Source organism: Podarcis muralis, chromosome 3 (assembly GCF_964188315.1).
Source record: "Podarcis muralis chromosome 3, rPodMur119.hap1.1, whole genome shotgun sequence".
Classification (NCBI taxonomy): domain Eukaryota; kingdom Metazoa; phylum Chordata; class Lepidosauria; order Squamata; family Lacertidae; genus Podarcis; species Podarcis muralis.
In genome coordinates this window covers 578,460-592,866 of record NC_135657.1, presented here as the reverse complement: position 1 = coordinate 592,866, position 14,407 = coordinate 578,460, and the positions used below count along the sequence as shown (strand labels likewise).

The following is a 14,407-nucleotide window of genomic DNA, read 5'->3' as shown; positions in this document are numbered from 1 at the left end:
TGGGACAGTGTTCTCAAAGAGACCAGCATGAGTCTGACCAAACTGCAGGGGGCAGTGGAAGACAGAAGTGCCAGGCGTGCTCCGGTCCAGGGGGTCACGAAGAGTCGGACACGACTAAACAACCACCCTCCACCTGCAGGCGGAGCTCCGGCCCCCGCCGTGTTTTCTCCTTTCTCAAAAGAGCAGGCAGCGGACTCCCACGTGCACCTCTAGACATTTGTCTATGGCCCGCGCGCCTCCCTCACGTGATCCTTCGGCGCCTCCCTCCCTGCCAATAGGCGTGCGCGGCTTGGGAGGCGCCTGCCGCGTCATCTCCGGGCGCCGGAAGTCCCTTTGGCGGCACGTGGAGTCGCTTTCGGCTCCGGTTCTCCGAGGGCGCCCGTGTCCCCGCGGCGGAGGCGGCATGGCGGCCCTGTGGAGAGGCTACCAGAGACTGATGGCCCGGCACCCCTGGAAGGTGCAGATCGGCACCGCCGGTAAGAGGGAGGCCGCGCCCGCCTTGCTTCCCCTCGCCGGCTCCGGATTCATCCCGGCGGGGCTGCGCCGGCGCCCCTTGGCTCGCCTTCGCCGGGGCGGGGAGGGCTCTGGGGCTTGGAGAGGGATGGCTCCGGGGCGCCTCCTCCAGGGCAGGAATCTCATTCCAGGAAAGGGGAAGCAAACGTCCTCTCCTCGTTGCATTTGTTCCCGCCTCAAAGTAGTCTGTGTAGGCGTCCTTGTTGTTGTTGTTTAGTTGTTTAGTCGTGTCCGCCTCTTGGTGACCCCCTGGACCAGAGCACGCCAGGCACTCCTGTCTTCCACTGCCTCCCCCAGTTTGGTCAGGCTCATGCTGGTAGCTCCGAGAACATTGTGCAACCATCTCGTCCTCCGTCGTCCCCTTCTCCTTGCGCCCTCCATCTTTCCCAACATCAGGGTCTTTTCCAGGGAGTCTTCTCTTCTCATGAGGTGGCCAAAGTCTTGGAGCCTCAGCTTCAGGATCTGTCCTTCCAGTGAGCACTCAGGGCTGATTTCCTTCAGAATGGAGAGGTTGGATCTTCTTGCAGTCCATGGGGCTCTCAAGAGTCTCCTCCAGCACCAGAATTCAAAAGCATCCATTCTTTGGAGATCAGCCTTCTTGATGGTCCAGCTCTCACTTCCATACATCACTACTGGGAAAACCAGAGCTTTAACTATGCAGACATTTGCTGGCAAAATAATATATTTGCATTTAAGGCAAGACTCCCCCCTGCAAGACAATAGCTGAGACAGCCACTCAGGCAGCGAGTGCTAATTGCACCTCCTGATCCACAACTCAGGCCTGTTTCACCATCTATTCTTCGGCGATCAGCCTTCTTTATGGTCCAGCTCTCACTTCCATACATCACTACTGGGAAAACCAGAGCTTGAACTATACGGACCTTTGTCGGCAAGGTGATGTCTCTGCTTTTTAAGATGTTGTCTAGGTTTGTCATTGCTTTTCTCCCAAGAAGCAGGCGTCTTTTAATTTCGTGACTGCTGTCACCATCTGCAGTGACCATGGAGCCCAAGAAAGTAAAATCTCTCACTGCCTCCATTTCTTCCCCTTCTATTTGCCAGGAGGTGATGGGACCAGTGGCCATGATCTTCCTTTTTTTTTATGTTGAGCTTCAGACCACATTTTGCACTCTTCTCTTTCACCCTCATTAAAAGGTTCTTTAATTCTTCCTCACTTTCGGCCATCAAGATTGTGTCATCTGCATATCTGAGGTTGTTGATATTTCTTCCGGCAATCTTAATTCCAGTTGGGGTTCATCCAGTCCAGTCTCCATCTTCACCACAACCCTGTGTGGTAGGCTAGTCCCCCAGTGGCTGAGTGGGGGCCACAAGGCCACTGTTTGATCCCTGGCTGGGCTGGCTCCTGGAGAGTGGGTGGTGCAGGGAGCCCTGCTGAATTGTTGGGGGGGGGCCGCAGATGGCTCTGACTAGCCGCCCCCCTGCCTGAAGGACGTTTGGCTGCCCAGCTCTTTCTTCCCAGGCGGGAGAAGCCCCCCCAGTCAGGAGCTAGGGAAGTGGGCTCCTTCAGTCCCCCATCACAGGGGGCAGCCAGAGACCAAGCCCAGACGGGAACATCCTTAGGTCTTGCCCTGAGGTGCCTCACAGTCGGCTTATATCCTTCAAGTTCATCCGCAAATAAATGCCTTCTGCACGAAGGCTCCACGAAATAGGAATTCCATTTCTCTTGAAATCAGACAGTGCCGACGTTTCGCCACTTAATGAAAATGTTTTTGCTTTGCCAAGTGCATTGAGATCATTCGTTTGATTCCCTCTTGGTCTTTGCTCTGCATTTTTATAGTTTTCAAAAATGATTTTAGTGTAGACTGCTAGATTTTATGAGTTTGCGGCCACCTGCAGCTGCTGGGTGACCTTGGGCCAGTCACACTTCTTTGAAGTCTCTCGGCCTCACTCACCTCACAGAGTGTTTGTTGTGGGGGAGGAAGGGAAAGGAGAATGTCAGCCACTTTGAGACTCCTGAAGGGGAGTGAAAGGCGGGATATCAAATCCAAACTCTTCTTCTCTGCCTGGGCTGGGGCCAGACCCTCCCTGCAGCAGCTGCCGCTCTGGATTCTGTGCCCCAAAGAAGTTCTGAAGCAGCAGCCCTCCCCACCCTGGACTCCCCAGCTCCTGGCCATCAACCTGGATGGCCTAAAAAGAGGATGAGACAAATTCCTGGGGGGTGGGGCTATGGAGGGATATTAGCCATGATGGCAGCAATGCTTCTGAATATCAATATTCTGAATATCTGAATATTGCTGGGAACCGCAAGAAGGGAGAGTTGCTCTTGTGCTCAGATCCCGCTTGCAGGGTTCCCACAGGCCTCGGACCTCTGTGAGAACAGGATGCTGGGCTAGAGGGACCATCGGCCTGATCCAGTTGCTTCTTATTGGGTTCTTCTTGTTGTTGTTATTTAGTCATGTCCGCCTCTTCGTGACCCCCTGGACCAGAGCATGCCAGGCCCTCCTGTCTTCCACTGCCTCCCGCAGTTTGGTCAAACTCATGCTGGTAGCTTCGAGAACACTGTCCCACCACCTCGCCCTCTGTCGTCCCCTTCTCCTTGTGCCCTCCATCTTTCCCAGCATCAGGGTCTTTTCCAGGGAGTCTTCTCTTCTCATGAGGTGGCCAAAGTCTTGGAGCCTCAGCTTCAGGATCTGTCCTTCCAGGGAGCACTCAGGGCTGATTTCCTTCAGAATGGAGAGGTTGGATCTTCTTGCAGTCCATGGGACTCTCAAGAGTCTCCTCCAGCACCATAATTCAAAAGCATCCATTCTTCGGCGATCAGCCTTCTTTATGGTCCAGCTCTCACTTCCATCACTCCTGGGAAAACCAGAGCTTTAACATAGCTATTAATTGGGTTCTTAAGTTCTAACATTTCTGCTACGGGTTTCCAGGCATTGCAAGTGGGGAGAGTTGCTGCTCTCTTGCTTCTGCCTCTTTGGGGGCTTCCCACTGGGGCATCTGGCTGGCTGCTGCAGGGGCGGGGGGGGGGGGGAGCGACAACAGGATGCTGGACAAGGTGGACCCTTGGCCTAGATGTAGTCCCAGCAAAAGAAGAATGGATACGAAAACTTATGGAATATGCAGAAATGGCGAAACTTACTTGAAAAATAAGAAATCTAGATAGCAAACTTTTTATAAAAGAATGGAAATGGTTTAGGGAATATTTATAAACAAACTGTAAACAGATAGGAACATTGACAGGGTTATTGTAGTAACCTGCAGTTTTATAAGAGTATATTTTTAAAGTAGATGAGTAAATGAGCAAATTAAGTTAATTTGTATATGCAAAAAATGTTAAAAATAAATTTAAGGAGCCACAGAAAGAGGGGGAAGGAAATCAAGTTTTGAAATGATTGTAAAATTATTGAAATGTATAAAAATGAAAGTCTAAAATAAAATAAAAAGGTGGGCCTTGGCCTATATCCAGCAGGCCTTCTCTTAGCTCCTTCCTCCTCCCCCAGCTTCACTTCTCCTGGGGGGGGGGTCGTCCATCCTTCCACCAGGTGCCATGGAACTGCCCGCCTACTGTGTGTGTTGGGGGGGGGGAGTGGCCACTGAGTGGCGCTGGCAGCCTCCCAAGGCTCCTTGCGGGTGAAGTCATCGCCCGGGGAGTCGTCAATCTCTGTGGTGCGGCTGGCACAGAGCGACTCTCATCCCATTACACTTGGCCCGGCTGCCAGCTGCGTCATACAGGTGCCACCTCTCCCCTTCCCGCCCCCCCCTTCCCGCCAATCTGGGTGAATGAATGAATGAATGGAGCTGGGAGGGAGCCTTTGGCGACAGGAGCTGGGAGTTTGTCAATGAGCAAGTGGAGAAGCTGAGCCAACACCACGCTGTTTCTGACACGGCATCCAAAGGGGGGGGGGTCCCTGTCTCTTGGGGGCTGAATATCCCACCCAAGGAAAGTCCACACAGGCAAGGGCTGAGAGGGGGGAGGCATTAGATAGCATAGCCCAACTCAGTTCTGTGTGCTGCTTCCTTTCAAACCTCCAGATTCACAGCGACTCTCCTCTTCTTCCTCCTCCTCCTCCTCTGCTGCAGATCTGGAACTCCCCCTGTTTCCCGGGGACACTGGTGTTCTTCAGGAAGGGGGGGTTCTCTGACCCTCCGTGGGGGACGTCTTCCAGTCATGGGGCTGGCGCATACTTTTGCAGGGCCCCAATTTCATGCTCAAGGCCGGAGTGAAATCTTGATGTTCATTCCGCTTTGCCACCTCGTAGGATTTCCCTTTCCCAACTCCTTTTCTTTTGCCTTCCTGCCAGGGGCTGTTAAATAGCTGGTGGGCAGAGCAGTCACTGAGACAGGGGTCACATTTGGCATTTCTGGCAGATTCTTAGAATGGTAGAATTGGAAGGGACCCCCGAAGCCCATCCATTCTAACCCCCTTCAGTGCAGGAATCGCAGAGTCTGCGTAAAAACCTCCCAGGAAGGGGAGCCCCCCCTCCTTGGGACCTGGAGGTCAGAGCATGCAGGGGAAAGGGAGGCAGCTGTGCTGCTCTGGAGACCCTGGCTTGCAGGCTCTGGCTGAGCCCCCTCCCTCGCTTGGCCACGGCCCCCTTCCGTCTCCCCTCTCTGGGGGAAGAGAGGCGGCTTCTCTTCTTCTGGGCACAGGGCTGAGTCTTCTCCCTTTGCCAGCTCCCTGGATCTGCTCCAAGGAGGGAGGCTTGACGTCAAGAGATAGCTGGCAGGGACTTTTGGGGAGGCAGTGGCTCAGAAGCTCTGCCCCCTTGGCCAGAGACCAGCAAAAGCCAGGCCTGGACTGGGGAAGATGTGGCTGGGCAGAAATGGAGGCAGCCCAGCACCCCCTTTCCTCCTCCTTCCAACCCAGCACTCTATAGTTTGCTTCGATTTTTGTTGTTGTTTAGTCATGTAGTCGTCTCCACTTCTTCGTGACCCCCTGGACCAGAGCACGCCAGGCCCTCCTGTCTTCCACTGCCTCCCTCATGTTCGTACCTTCGAGAACACTGTCCCACCATCTCGTCCTCTGTCTCCCCTTCTCCTTGCGCCCTCCATCTTTCCCAACATCAGGGTCTTTTCCAGGGAGTCTTCTCTTCTCATGAGGTGGCCAAACTCTTGGAGCCTCAGCTTCAGGATCTGTCCTTCCAGTGAGCACTCAGGGCTGATTTCCCTAAGAATGGAGAGGTTGGATCTTCTTGCAGTCCATGGGACTCTCCAGAGTCTCCTCCAGCACCAGAATTCAAAATTCTTTGGCGATCAGCCTTCTTGATGGTCCAGCTCTCACTTCCACAATTCACTATTGGTTGCTTCTCTAGGGAGCATCATAAATTGTGGAGTTGGAAGGGACCCTGAGAGTCATCTAGTCCAACCCTCTGCAACGCAGAGATCACAACTAAAACATCCCTGACTGGTGGCCACCCAAACTTTTCTCTTTTTGTAAACCACTTTGAGGGATTCGCCCCCCCCCATCAAGCGGTGTATGAATTTTAGGAAAGAAATACATTGTTTTGTGTGTCCATGAGGTTTCCCACGTGAGGAGCGTCCGCACAGCTAAGCCTGAAGAGTTTCCGTCTGGCAAGAACTGCAGCCCCTCAGCCTCAAGATCCCGTGCGGCTGGCTCAGCCGTAAGGCCAAACATGGTTTGGCTCTGGGGGGTTCGTGCGCGGCCCTCCCTCCTTTTCTGCCTGGAGCAAACGAGCTCAGAGCCGCCTTCAGGCTGGCAAACGGGGGTTTGAGCTTGCCTTGCCAACCAGGATCAAAACACTCAGGTTTAATTCCAGTTTTCAATCCGGATCTTCAAGGCAACAAGGAGCCAACTGTGCTTTGGCTAAAGCCAGCAAGTGAGTCATTTGGCTTGTCCTCTGGGGCTGGGCAGACATTGCACCCCACCCACGAGATGATGTTGCTTTTGCACAGGGACCCTGGTGGGCGTGGGAGATGTGATTTCCCAGCAGGCGGTGGAGAGGAGGGGGCTGGCTGGGCACAGCAGCCGGCGGACCCTAAAGATGATGGCCATCGGTTTCTGCTTTGTGGTGAGCCAGGGCAAATTGGGTGTGTGGGGGGGTGAGAATTGGGGGCACAGGAGCACCAAGCCAGAAGGGCCTGGGAGACGTTCCTCTTGGCTCCTGGGGAGACTGCTTCACCAAGGGGGCTGGCCCGGGGGGGGGGGGGGTGCCTTGACCTGGCAGGGCTGGGTCTCCCTGGTCCTCTGTGGCTGTAGGGGGAGGCTCTGCCTCAGTTGCTGTGCTGTGACCCCAACTGCCCCTCTCCCCTGCAGGGTCCGGTCATTGGAGGCTGGTACCACGTCCTTGACCATCTGGTGCCCGGCACCACCAGGGTGGCTGCATTCCAGAAGATGCTGCTGGATCAGGTCAGGGGGCTCTCTCCGTGGGATCCCCAAGCCAACCGGCCGGCCAGGGCTTTGCAGCCTCCTCTTCCGCAGCTAAGGAATCCCTGGCAGGCGGACATCCGACCTCAAGTCAAAAACCTCTCAGGAAGGAGAGTCCACCGCCTCACAGGGGTCTCTGTTCCGCTGTCAAACGGCAAAGCTTTTCCTAGTGGTTCATCTCCTTTCTTGCATTTAAATCCATTGGTTTGGGTCCTCCCCTCTGGAGGAGCAGCAGAAAAGAATCTGGCTTCTCTTTTGGGCATTTGAAGAAGGCTGCCATATCACCTGTCCCTGCTCCAGCCCCCAGGACGACTTGTTCTGATGCTTGGTTTGCCCCCTCTCTTCATCAGCTGCACGGGGGTGGGTGGGGAGGGGGCTTCCTGGGGGGCCAGGGAGCTCTTCCTCCTTCCCAGCTCCTTGCTTGAAGTCTTCACCTTCTCCCCATGGATCCCCTCTCTTCTCTCCCACAGGCCGGGTTCGCCCCCTGCTTCCTGGGCTCTTTCCTGGCCGTGGCAGGAGCGCTCAACGGCCTGTCCCTGGAGGAGAACTGGGACAAGATCAAGCGGGTGAGTTGGCCGCAGGGCAGCCGCAGGGGTGTGGCCGACTCTGGAGCAGCAGAATTGCAAGGGAACCCCCCCCCCACGCGCATTGAAGAATCCCTGATTTCCTTCCTTGATGCTGCCAGTATTGGGGGTCCCTCTGCCTCTGTGCTTGTAGGCGATTGCTGTGCCAGAGAGTTATTCCTTGGAGGTTTCCATTCTGCCTTCGGAGAATGGAGAGGCGTTTGGGGACGTCTTCCATGGCTGGATCCAGGTCTGACAAAAGGAAGGACTTCTTGGCCCAAGAACACTTACTTAGAAGCAGCAGAACTCCCTTCCACAAGGGACAGCGACGGCCACCCATTTGGATGGCTCTTAGATAAGGGAAGGGACGCGGGTGGTGCTGTGGGTTAAACCACAGAGCCTAGGGCTTGCCGATCAAGAAGGTCAGCGGTTCGAATCCCCGCGACGGGGTGAGCTCCCGTTGCTCAGTCCCTGCTCCTGCCAACCTAGCAGTTCGAAAGCACATCAAAGTGCAAGTAGATAAATAGGTACTGCTCTGGCGGGAAGGTAAACGGCATTTCCGTGCGCTGCTCTGGTTCGCCAGAAGCGGCTTAGTCGTGCTGGCCACATGACCCAGAAGCTGTACGCCGGCTCCCTCGACCAATAAAGAGAGATGAGCGCCACAACCCCAGAGTCGCCCACGACTGGACCTAACGGTCAGGGGTCCCTTGACCCCTTTTACCCTTTTAGATAAGGGAAATTCCTCCAGGATGAAGTTGCTAGTCCTCATGGCCGAAGGAGGGGCTGGGGAGGGGGTGTCACAGGCAAGCTGCTGCTGCTCTTCCCCTGCTGGATGAGGCCAGGGGCCCTTCTGGGGCAGCCTCCTTTTCTCACAGTGGCCAGCCAGGTGCCCCCAAGAGGATCTGGGTGCGAGAGCCCTCGCCTGGTGGGGGGAGAGGGGCCACTGGACGAGGTGGCCGTCCCCTTTGCTCTGGCCCTGCTCCCCCTCCGATGTCCTGGCGTGTCACAGAGGCCCATCCCTCCAGCCCCTCTGCCCTTTGAGCTGCAGCATCTGCCCCCCCCCCCCCCGGCTGCCATTCTGCTGCCTCCCGTCCTGCGAGGGACCTGCGTGACCCCTGCCAATGTCTCTTGCGTCACCTGGACAACCTGATGCCGGGATCCGGCCCGCCTGACACACGCACAGCCCCCTCCCCATCTCTTTCAAGAGCCTCTTCTTCCCATCTCATCTCAGTGTGGACTGAAAGACTCGGCTGCTTTACTCACCAGAGATGAGTCACAGGAGGATAAATGTCACAGTGACCCCCCCCCTCCTGAGGAGCTGGATGTGCCACCAAGTCTCAGAGAAGGGGGGGTGGAGGGAGCTAAGCAGGATCCTTGGGGGAGGGGGGTCACCAGCACCCTTCTGCCTTTGCCTGACCCCCACTTAGGAGTAGAGAATTGGGGGTCCCATGGGCCAGAAGTATAGAGGGGGGTCCCTGGACCAGAAGGGTTTCTGCTCCCCCAACCCCTCCAGGACCGAGCCCCAGCTGGCTTCAGGTGCCCCAAGGGCAGGTCTGTACAGGGGGGTGGGAGTGGCTGAGCCTTTGTGAAGGGGGACCTCCCCCCCGTGTCCCTCAGGGAGGTGGGACCTCCGAGTATAGGGTGGTTTAATAATAATAATAATAATAATAATAATAATAATAATAATAATAAACCCCTCCAAGGAGTGCTGTGAAGGTGACCTGGGAGGGGGAAGTCTGGGAAGGAATGGGGGTTGTTTTCTAAGAGGAGGGGGTGAGGCGAAGTCTATGAAAGGAAGACCCAAGAACATTGTTGTTGTTATTCTTTGTTAGATTTATAATCCACCCTTGATCACAAGATCTCAGGGCAGTTCACAAGATCAAACTCCAAGGCACAAGGAGGGCAGCCTGTTTCTGTCTGGGATAAACTTCTGGAGACGCTCCCTGGCTCTGAGCCTCCCCAGAAGTCTCCAGGAGGTGCCTGGCATGGAGAAGTCCCTCTCAGGGCGGGGGGGGGGGGTTGACTGAGCCATGGCGGGGGCCCTGCCAGCCAGACCTCACCTCCGCTTCCTCTCTGTGTTGCACTCTTGCAGGACTACACGGATGCCCTGATCACCAACTATTACGTGAGTCCTCCGGCTGCCCCCTGGCAGGACCTGCCTCCCTGTGCCACCTGCCATCTCCCCCCCCCCCCCCCCGCGCAGCCCTGCCTGGCAAAGGGGGCTCCTTGGCTGCCCTTCCAGAGGCCCTACAGGATCGCCTGGTCAGTCGGTCCGCAGCATCTCTCTGGCAGCCTCCAAGCTCAGCACATCACAGAATTGTGGAGTTGGGTGGGGCCCCCAATTGTCACGCAGGAATCCCAGCTCCCCTTCCCCTGAGAGGTTTGGGGAGGGGTCTTCCTGGGGCCCTGCGCTTGGCAGCCACGCTGCTTCCCCAGTGGCGCATCTCTCGCTCCCTTTCAGATCTGGCCGGCTGTGCAAGTGGCCAACTTCTACTTCGTCCCCCTGAACTACAGGTAAGACCTCCCTTTCCTGACTGCAGGGACACCCCCCCCCGGGCCCCCTTGGCAGAGTCGCTGCCCCTCAGCTCTTTCTCTGCCCCCCAGGCTGGCCGTGGTCCAGTGTGTTGCCATTGTCTGGAACGCCTATCTCTCCTGGAAGGCCAACCAGCTGTGACCGGTGGAGGAGACTCGTCCTGACTCCAGCCCCTCTGCACCCGACTCTTGTCATCCACTACGGCCTGCCTGGCAATCTGGGCCCTGTGCACCCGCCTGCCCCACAACCAAGGGGCCAGTCTGCTCCATGCACCCCTCCCCAATACTGGCCGCCCAGTGGCAGAGAGAAGCCCGAAAGACCTGAGATATGGTTGGGCTCCAGGCCCCAGTTGCTCCCAGCAGCTGCCTGGCCCAGTTGTCAGGGAGGGTGGGAGCTGGAGTCCAGCCACAGGTTCACCCCTGATGGACCGTCTCACCTGGAGCTCCTTGCTGTGTCTCTTTCGGGTGGTCTCTGGCAAGGGAAGCCCCCTCTACCTCGACACCCGGCTTGCCAGCCCCACATGAGGGTTGAGGGCGTCATTCTGTGTCATTGGGAGGCCCCAGGGGTGCTGTGACCCCTGCGCCCCACTGGAAGCTCCTCACTTGCCTCTAGCCCAGGGGTCAGCAAACTTTTTCAGCAGGGGGCCGGTCCACTGTCCCTCAGATCTGGTGGGGGGCCGGACTATATTTTTTTGGGTGGAAATGAACGAATTCCTATGTCCCACAAATAACCCAGAGATGCATTTTAAATAAAAGGACACGTTCTACTCATGTAAAAACTCATGGAACTTTGAAGTGTCAGGCATAGCTCTAATGGCTTTAGCCCAAACATAGCAGAGTTTTCCTGTACAGCGAAGAAGCTAGTTGAGGTGGAAATGACTAGTCAGCTAGACTCAGAATAACTATTTACAGGATTTATTAAAAGGAAAAATAAAACCAGCAGAATCTCTGCATACAAAACAAAGCAAAATAAATCCTTTCTTTCTCTCTCTCTCTCTTAACCATACACAGCACTCCTACTCCTAACACACCTAACCCAAACTGAGCTAGCATTCCTAGATAACAGAGTTGAGTGCTGGTCGTTAACCAATCAGAGTAAGTAGTTTCTAGGTCAAGCAGAGTAAGTAGTAAGTAGAGTAAGTAGTTTCTAGGTCAGGGACGTGGGTGGCGCTGTGGGTAAAAGCCTCAGCGCCTAGGGCTTGCCGATCGAAAGGTCGGCGGTTCGAATCCCCGCGGCGGGGTGCGCTCCCGTTGTTCGGTCCCAGCGCCTGCCAACCTAGCAGTTCGAAAGCACCCTCGGGTGCAAGTAGATAAATAGGGACCGCTTACTGGCGGGAAGGTAAACGCCGTTTCCGTGTGCTGCGCTGGCTCGCCAGATGCAGCTTGTCACGCTGGCCACGTGACCCGGACGTGTCTCCGGACAGCGCTGGCCCTCGGCCTCTTAAGTGAGATGGGCGCACAACCCTAGAGTCTGTCAAGACTGGCCCATACGGGCAGGGGTACCTTTACCTTTTAGGTCAAGCAGACCTTGGCTTTCTGCCAAGAGTAAATTGACACTGCCTTGAGTTAATTGTGTGAAGCCAGAATCTGTAAGTTTTCATGAGAATCAATTAACAGAAACTGAACAAAGCATGCTGATTCCAGGACCGTCCGTGGGCCAGATTGAGATTGAGCTGGATCCGGCCCCTGGGCCTTAGTTTGGCTACCCATGATCTAGCCCATCTCTTGGCTCTTTCCCCTGGCAGAATGCATGGCAGCCTCTCGTGCCAAGTGAGGGGGCAGCCCGTGAGAGACCAGGCTTTTATCAACTGGGCACAACCCTCAATGTACTCATCACTTTACTTTCCAAAAAGTATTCAGCAACTGTATGAAGGAGAAAGGTCTATTGGGAGCCATTTTGGAGTGGCTGCATGGAGCTTCCATGTACAGGGACAGTCTACCTCAATCCTAGTTGCTAGGGAAGGGAAGCAAGGGAGGGCATCTGGCATACCACTGTGACAGACTGCAAGGGCCCCCTTTGTGGCTTTCTCTGATCTTCCTGTGAAGGAGGCTACTGAGCCGAATAAATCTGTTGTGAAAAACAGCGTCTTCTGTCTTTGATGGCGGCACACAGACTCAACGTGAGTCTCGGGGCGAAGGTCTCTCAGGCCCAGGAGGTGCCACTCAGCCTCTGGATGAAAAGGTGGACAACGTGCCCAGCAGGATCTACGGGGAGGGTGTTTGTGTGGCCCCCAGAGGAAGTGAGGAACAGGCGAAGGTGAAAGCTGCAAAGGTGGCTTTGAAAGGGGAATAGGCAAACGTGGCGGAAATGTCTATCCGTGGCTAAATTGAGCCTCTGTGGGCAGGAGGGGTCTACCTTCGGGTGGGAGGGGAGGTGGACATGATGGGTGCAGCTGAGCTGGTGCGCTTTGTTGTTCTTTAGTCACTTAGTCGTGTCCGCTTCTTCGTGACCCCCTGAACCAAAGCATGCCAGGCACACCTGTCTTCCACTGCCTCCCGCAGTTTGGTCAAACTTATGCTGGTAACTTTGAGGACACTGTCCCACCATCTCGTCCTCTGTCACCCCCTTCTCCTTGTGCCCTCCATCTTTCCCAGCATCAGGGTCTTTTCCAGGGAGTCTTCTCATGAGGTGGCCAAAGTATTGGAGCCTCAACTTCATGATCTGTCCTTTCAGTGAGCACTCAGGGCTGATTTCCTTCAGAATGGATGCGTTTGATCTTCTTGCAGTCCATGGGACTCTCCAGAGTCTCCTCCAGCACCAGAATTCAAAAGCATCCATTCTTCGGCGATCAGCCTTCTTGATGGTCCAGCTCTCACTTCCATACATCACTACTGGGAAAACCATGGCTTTAACTATACGGACCTTTGTTGGCAACTGGTGCGCTTACAAGCTCCTAAAGCACTGCTGCCTTGCGGGAAGGTGGAATCGGGCATCTGCAGAAGGACGCAAAGAGTCCGGCCGGCGAAGGTGTCAGGGCGGCTCCGAGGGCCGAGCCTGCGCCGCCCGCTCCTTCGGCTCGTGCCTGCGATGGCGGGACGCGGCCTCCTCCCTGCGGGCCGGGCTTGTTCGCTCGCCTCCTGCCCGGCGCCTGTTTGCCAAGAGGCCAAGCAATTGCCGGCGGCTGTTTGCTTTGTCTCCCGGCGGCCGAGCGCGCCAGCTGAGCCCCGCGCTGCGCCGCGCCGTCTTCCCTCGTAAGCGAGGCAGCCTCAGCTCCAGGCCACGCAGAGGCCGGACCCCCTTCCCCGGCCAGCGGGGCTTCAGGCGCAAGGCCCGCTCTCCACTCGGCTGGGCCAAAAGGTGGGCGTGGGGGGCGGGCAGCGCGACGGTACCTGTCGGTCAGCCAGAGCCCCCAGGCGCTGTCAGCAAGGTAGACAGCTCGTCGTTGGGGGGGGACACCCCAAGAAGGGCGGCAGCACCCCCCTTCCAGCTCCAAGTCCCGCTGCGGCCCAAGCCCGTGCCGGCCTGCTCCCCATCCATCCTTGGCTAAGAGACCCCCAGACCCAGTTCTCTGAAGCGCAAGTGAGCTCCCCTCGTTCCTTTCCTGCCTGGAGAGCCACGCAGAGTCCCGCTTCCCATCGTGGCTCACGATTTGCAAGGACCTGTCCTCCAGGGACACCCCCACCTCAAAGTCTGCCTCGCTCCCCTGCGTTCCCTCCTTCCAGAAGCGGGAGCCCTCACGATGCTCAATTAAAAGGCACTTGGATGAGGTCAGGGCAATGGCCTCCGGGGCTCCGGCTGCGAGGCGAGGAGCAGGCTGCCGCACTAAGAGGCTGGGGGAAGAGAGGCGCTCGCGGGCCTCGCGGGGAGGTTAGCCGGGCCGGGCCTTCCGTGGCAGCCTATCCAGCCCTTCCCGAAACCCCGGACCCTGAAACCCCACGGGGAGGGAAAGGGGGTTTCGGAGACAGTCCGCTTCCCCGGCAGAGGCTCTCCAGGGTCTCCAAAGTCTTTGCCAGCCTCACCTGAGGGCGCAAAGATTGAACCTGGCACCTTCTGCACTCCGAGCACCTGCTTCTCCCCCCCCCCCCTGAGCCGAGGCCTTTCCCAGCAACTGTGAGCCCTCCTTCCGCTGTGGAGGTCGGGAAGCAGGACCCCTCCCTGGCCCCCTCCCTTAACCCAGCCCCTGGCGTCGAGGGAGACCTTAATGGCTATAGGAATGATGGTTGGGGAGCCCGAGCGCACTGGGCGGAAAGGCTCGCGGGCGCCAGTTTGGGCAACATCCCAGCAAGGAGAAGTCGGGATAGCAGAGGACAACCGCTCGGGGCTGCGCTCTGCGGGAGCGAGGCGCGTCTCCAGACCCGACAGAGGCAGGGAGCGCGGTCGCGGTGGCGCCTGCTCAGCACCACGGACAGCGGCTTCTCCCGGCCGAATTCGGCGTGCTTAGAATCTTCGAATTGTAGAGTTGCCGGGCCCTCAAAGGGTCATCTAGCCCAACCCCCTGAAGCCCCCTGTTCCTGA

At 56.7% G+C, this 14,407-nt stretch overlaps 1 protein-coding gene across 7 annotated transcripts; it reads left to right on the top strand.

The window, feature by feature from the left end:
* The first annotated feature begins 208 nt into the window (after positions 1-208).
* Positions 209-12,032, top strand: MPV17 (mitochondrial inner membrane protein MPV17). Of its 7 annotated transcripts, none has more exons than XM_077926679.1 (8): positions 209-476; positions 6,385-6,500; positions 6,746-6,838; positions 7,327-7,422; positions 9,512-9,544; positions 9,881-9,933; positions 10,024-11,061; positions 11,468-12,032. In XM_077926679.1, the coding sequence occupies exons 1-7, from the start codon at positions 224-226 to the stop codon at positions 10,091-10,093; spliced, it is 714 nt and encodes a 237-aa protein (XP_077782805.1). In that variant the 5' UTR covers positions 209-223; the 3' UTR covers positions 10,094-11,061; positions 11,468-12,032. The 7 variants fall into 7 exon arrangements, with proteins under 7 accessions (XP_077782805.1, XP_077782802.1, XP_077782808.1 ...); XM_077926676.1 differs by having other exon boundaries at positions 10,005-11,061; XM_077926682.1 differs by lacking the exon at positions 6,746-6,838 and having other exon boundaries at positions 10,005-11,061.
* The last annotated feature ends 2,375 nt before the right edge of the window (positions 12,033-14,407 follow it).

What these genes read in the sequence shown, in the direction of transcription:
- MPV17 (XM_077926676.1), top strand. Translation starts at nt 224, where the DNA reads ATGGCCCGCGCGCCTCCCTCACGTGATCCTTCGGCGCCTCCCTCCCTG. An exon ending in GGTGCAGATCGGCACCGCCG is followed by an intron (nt 477 to 6,384) that starts GTAAGAGGGAGG and finishes GCTTTTGCACAG; the next exon opens with GGACCCTGGTGGGCGTGGGA. An exon ending in AGAAGATGCTGCTGGATCAG is followed by an intron (nt 6,839 to 7,326) that starts GTCAGGGGGCTC and finishes TCTCTCCCACAG; the next exon opens with GCCGGGTTCGCCCCCTGCTT.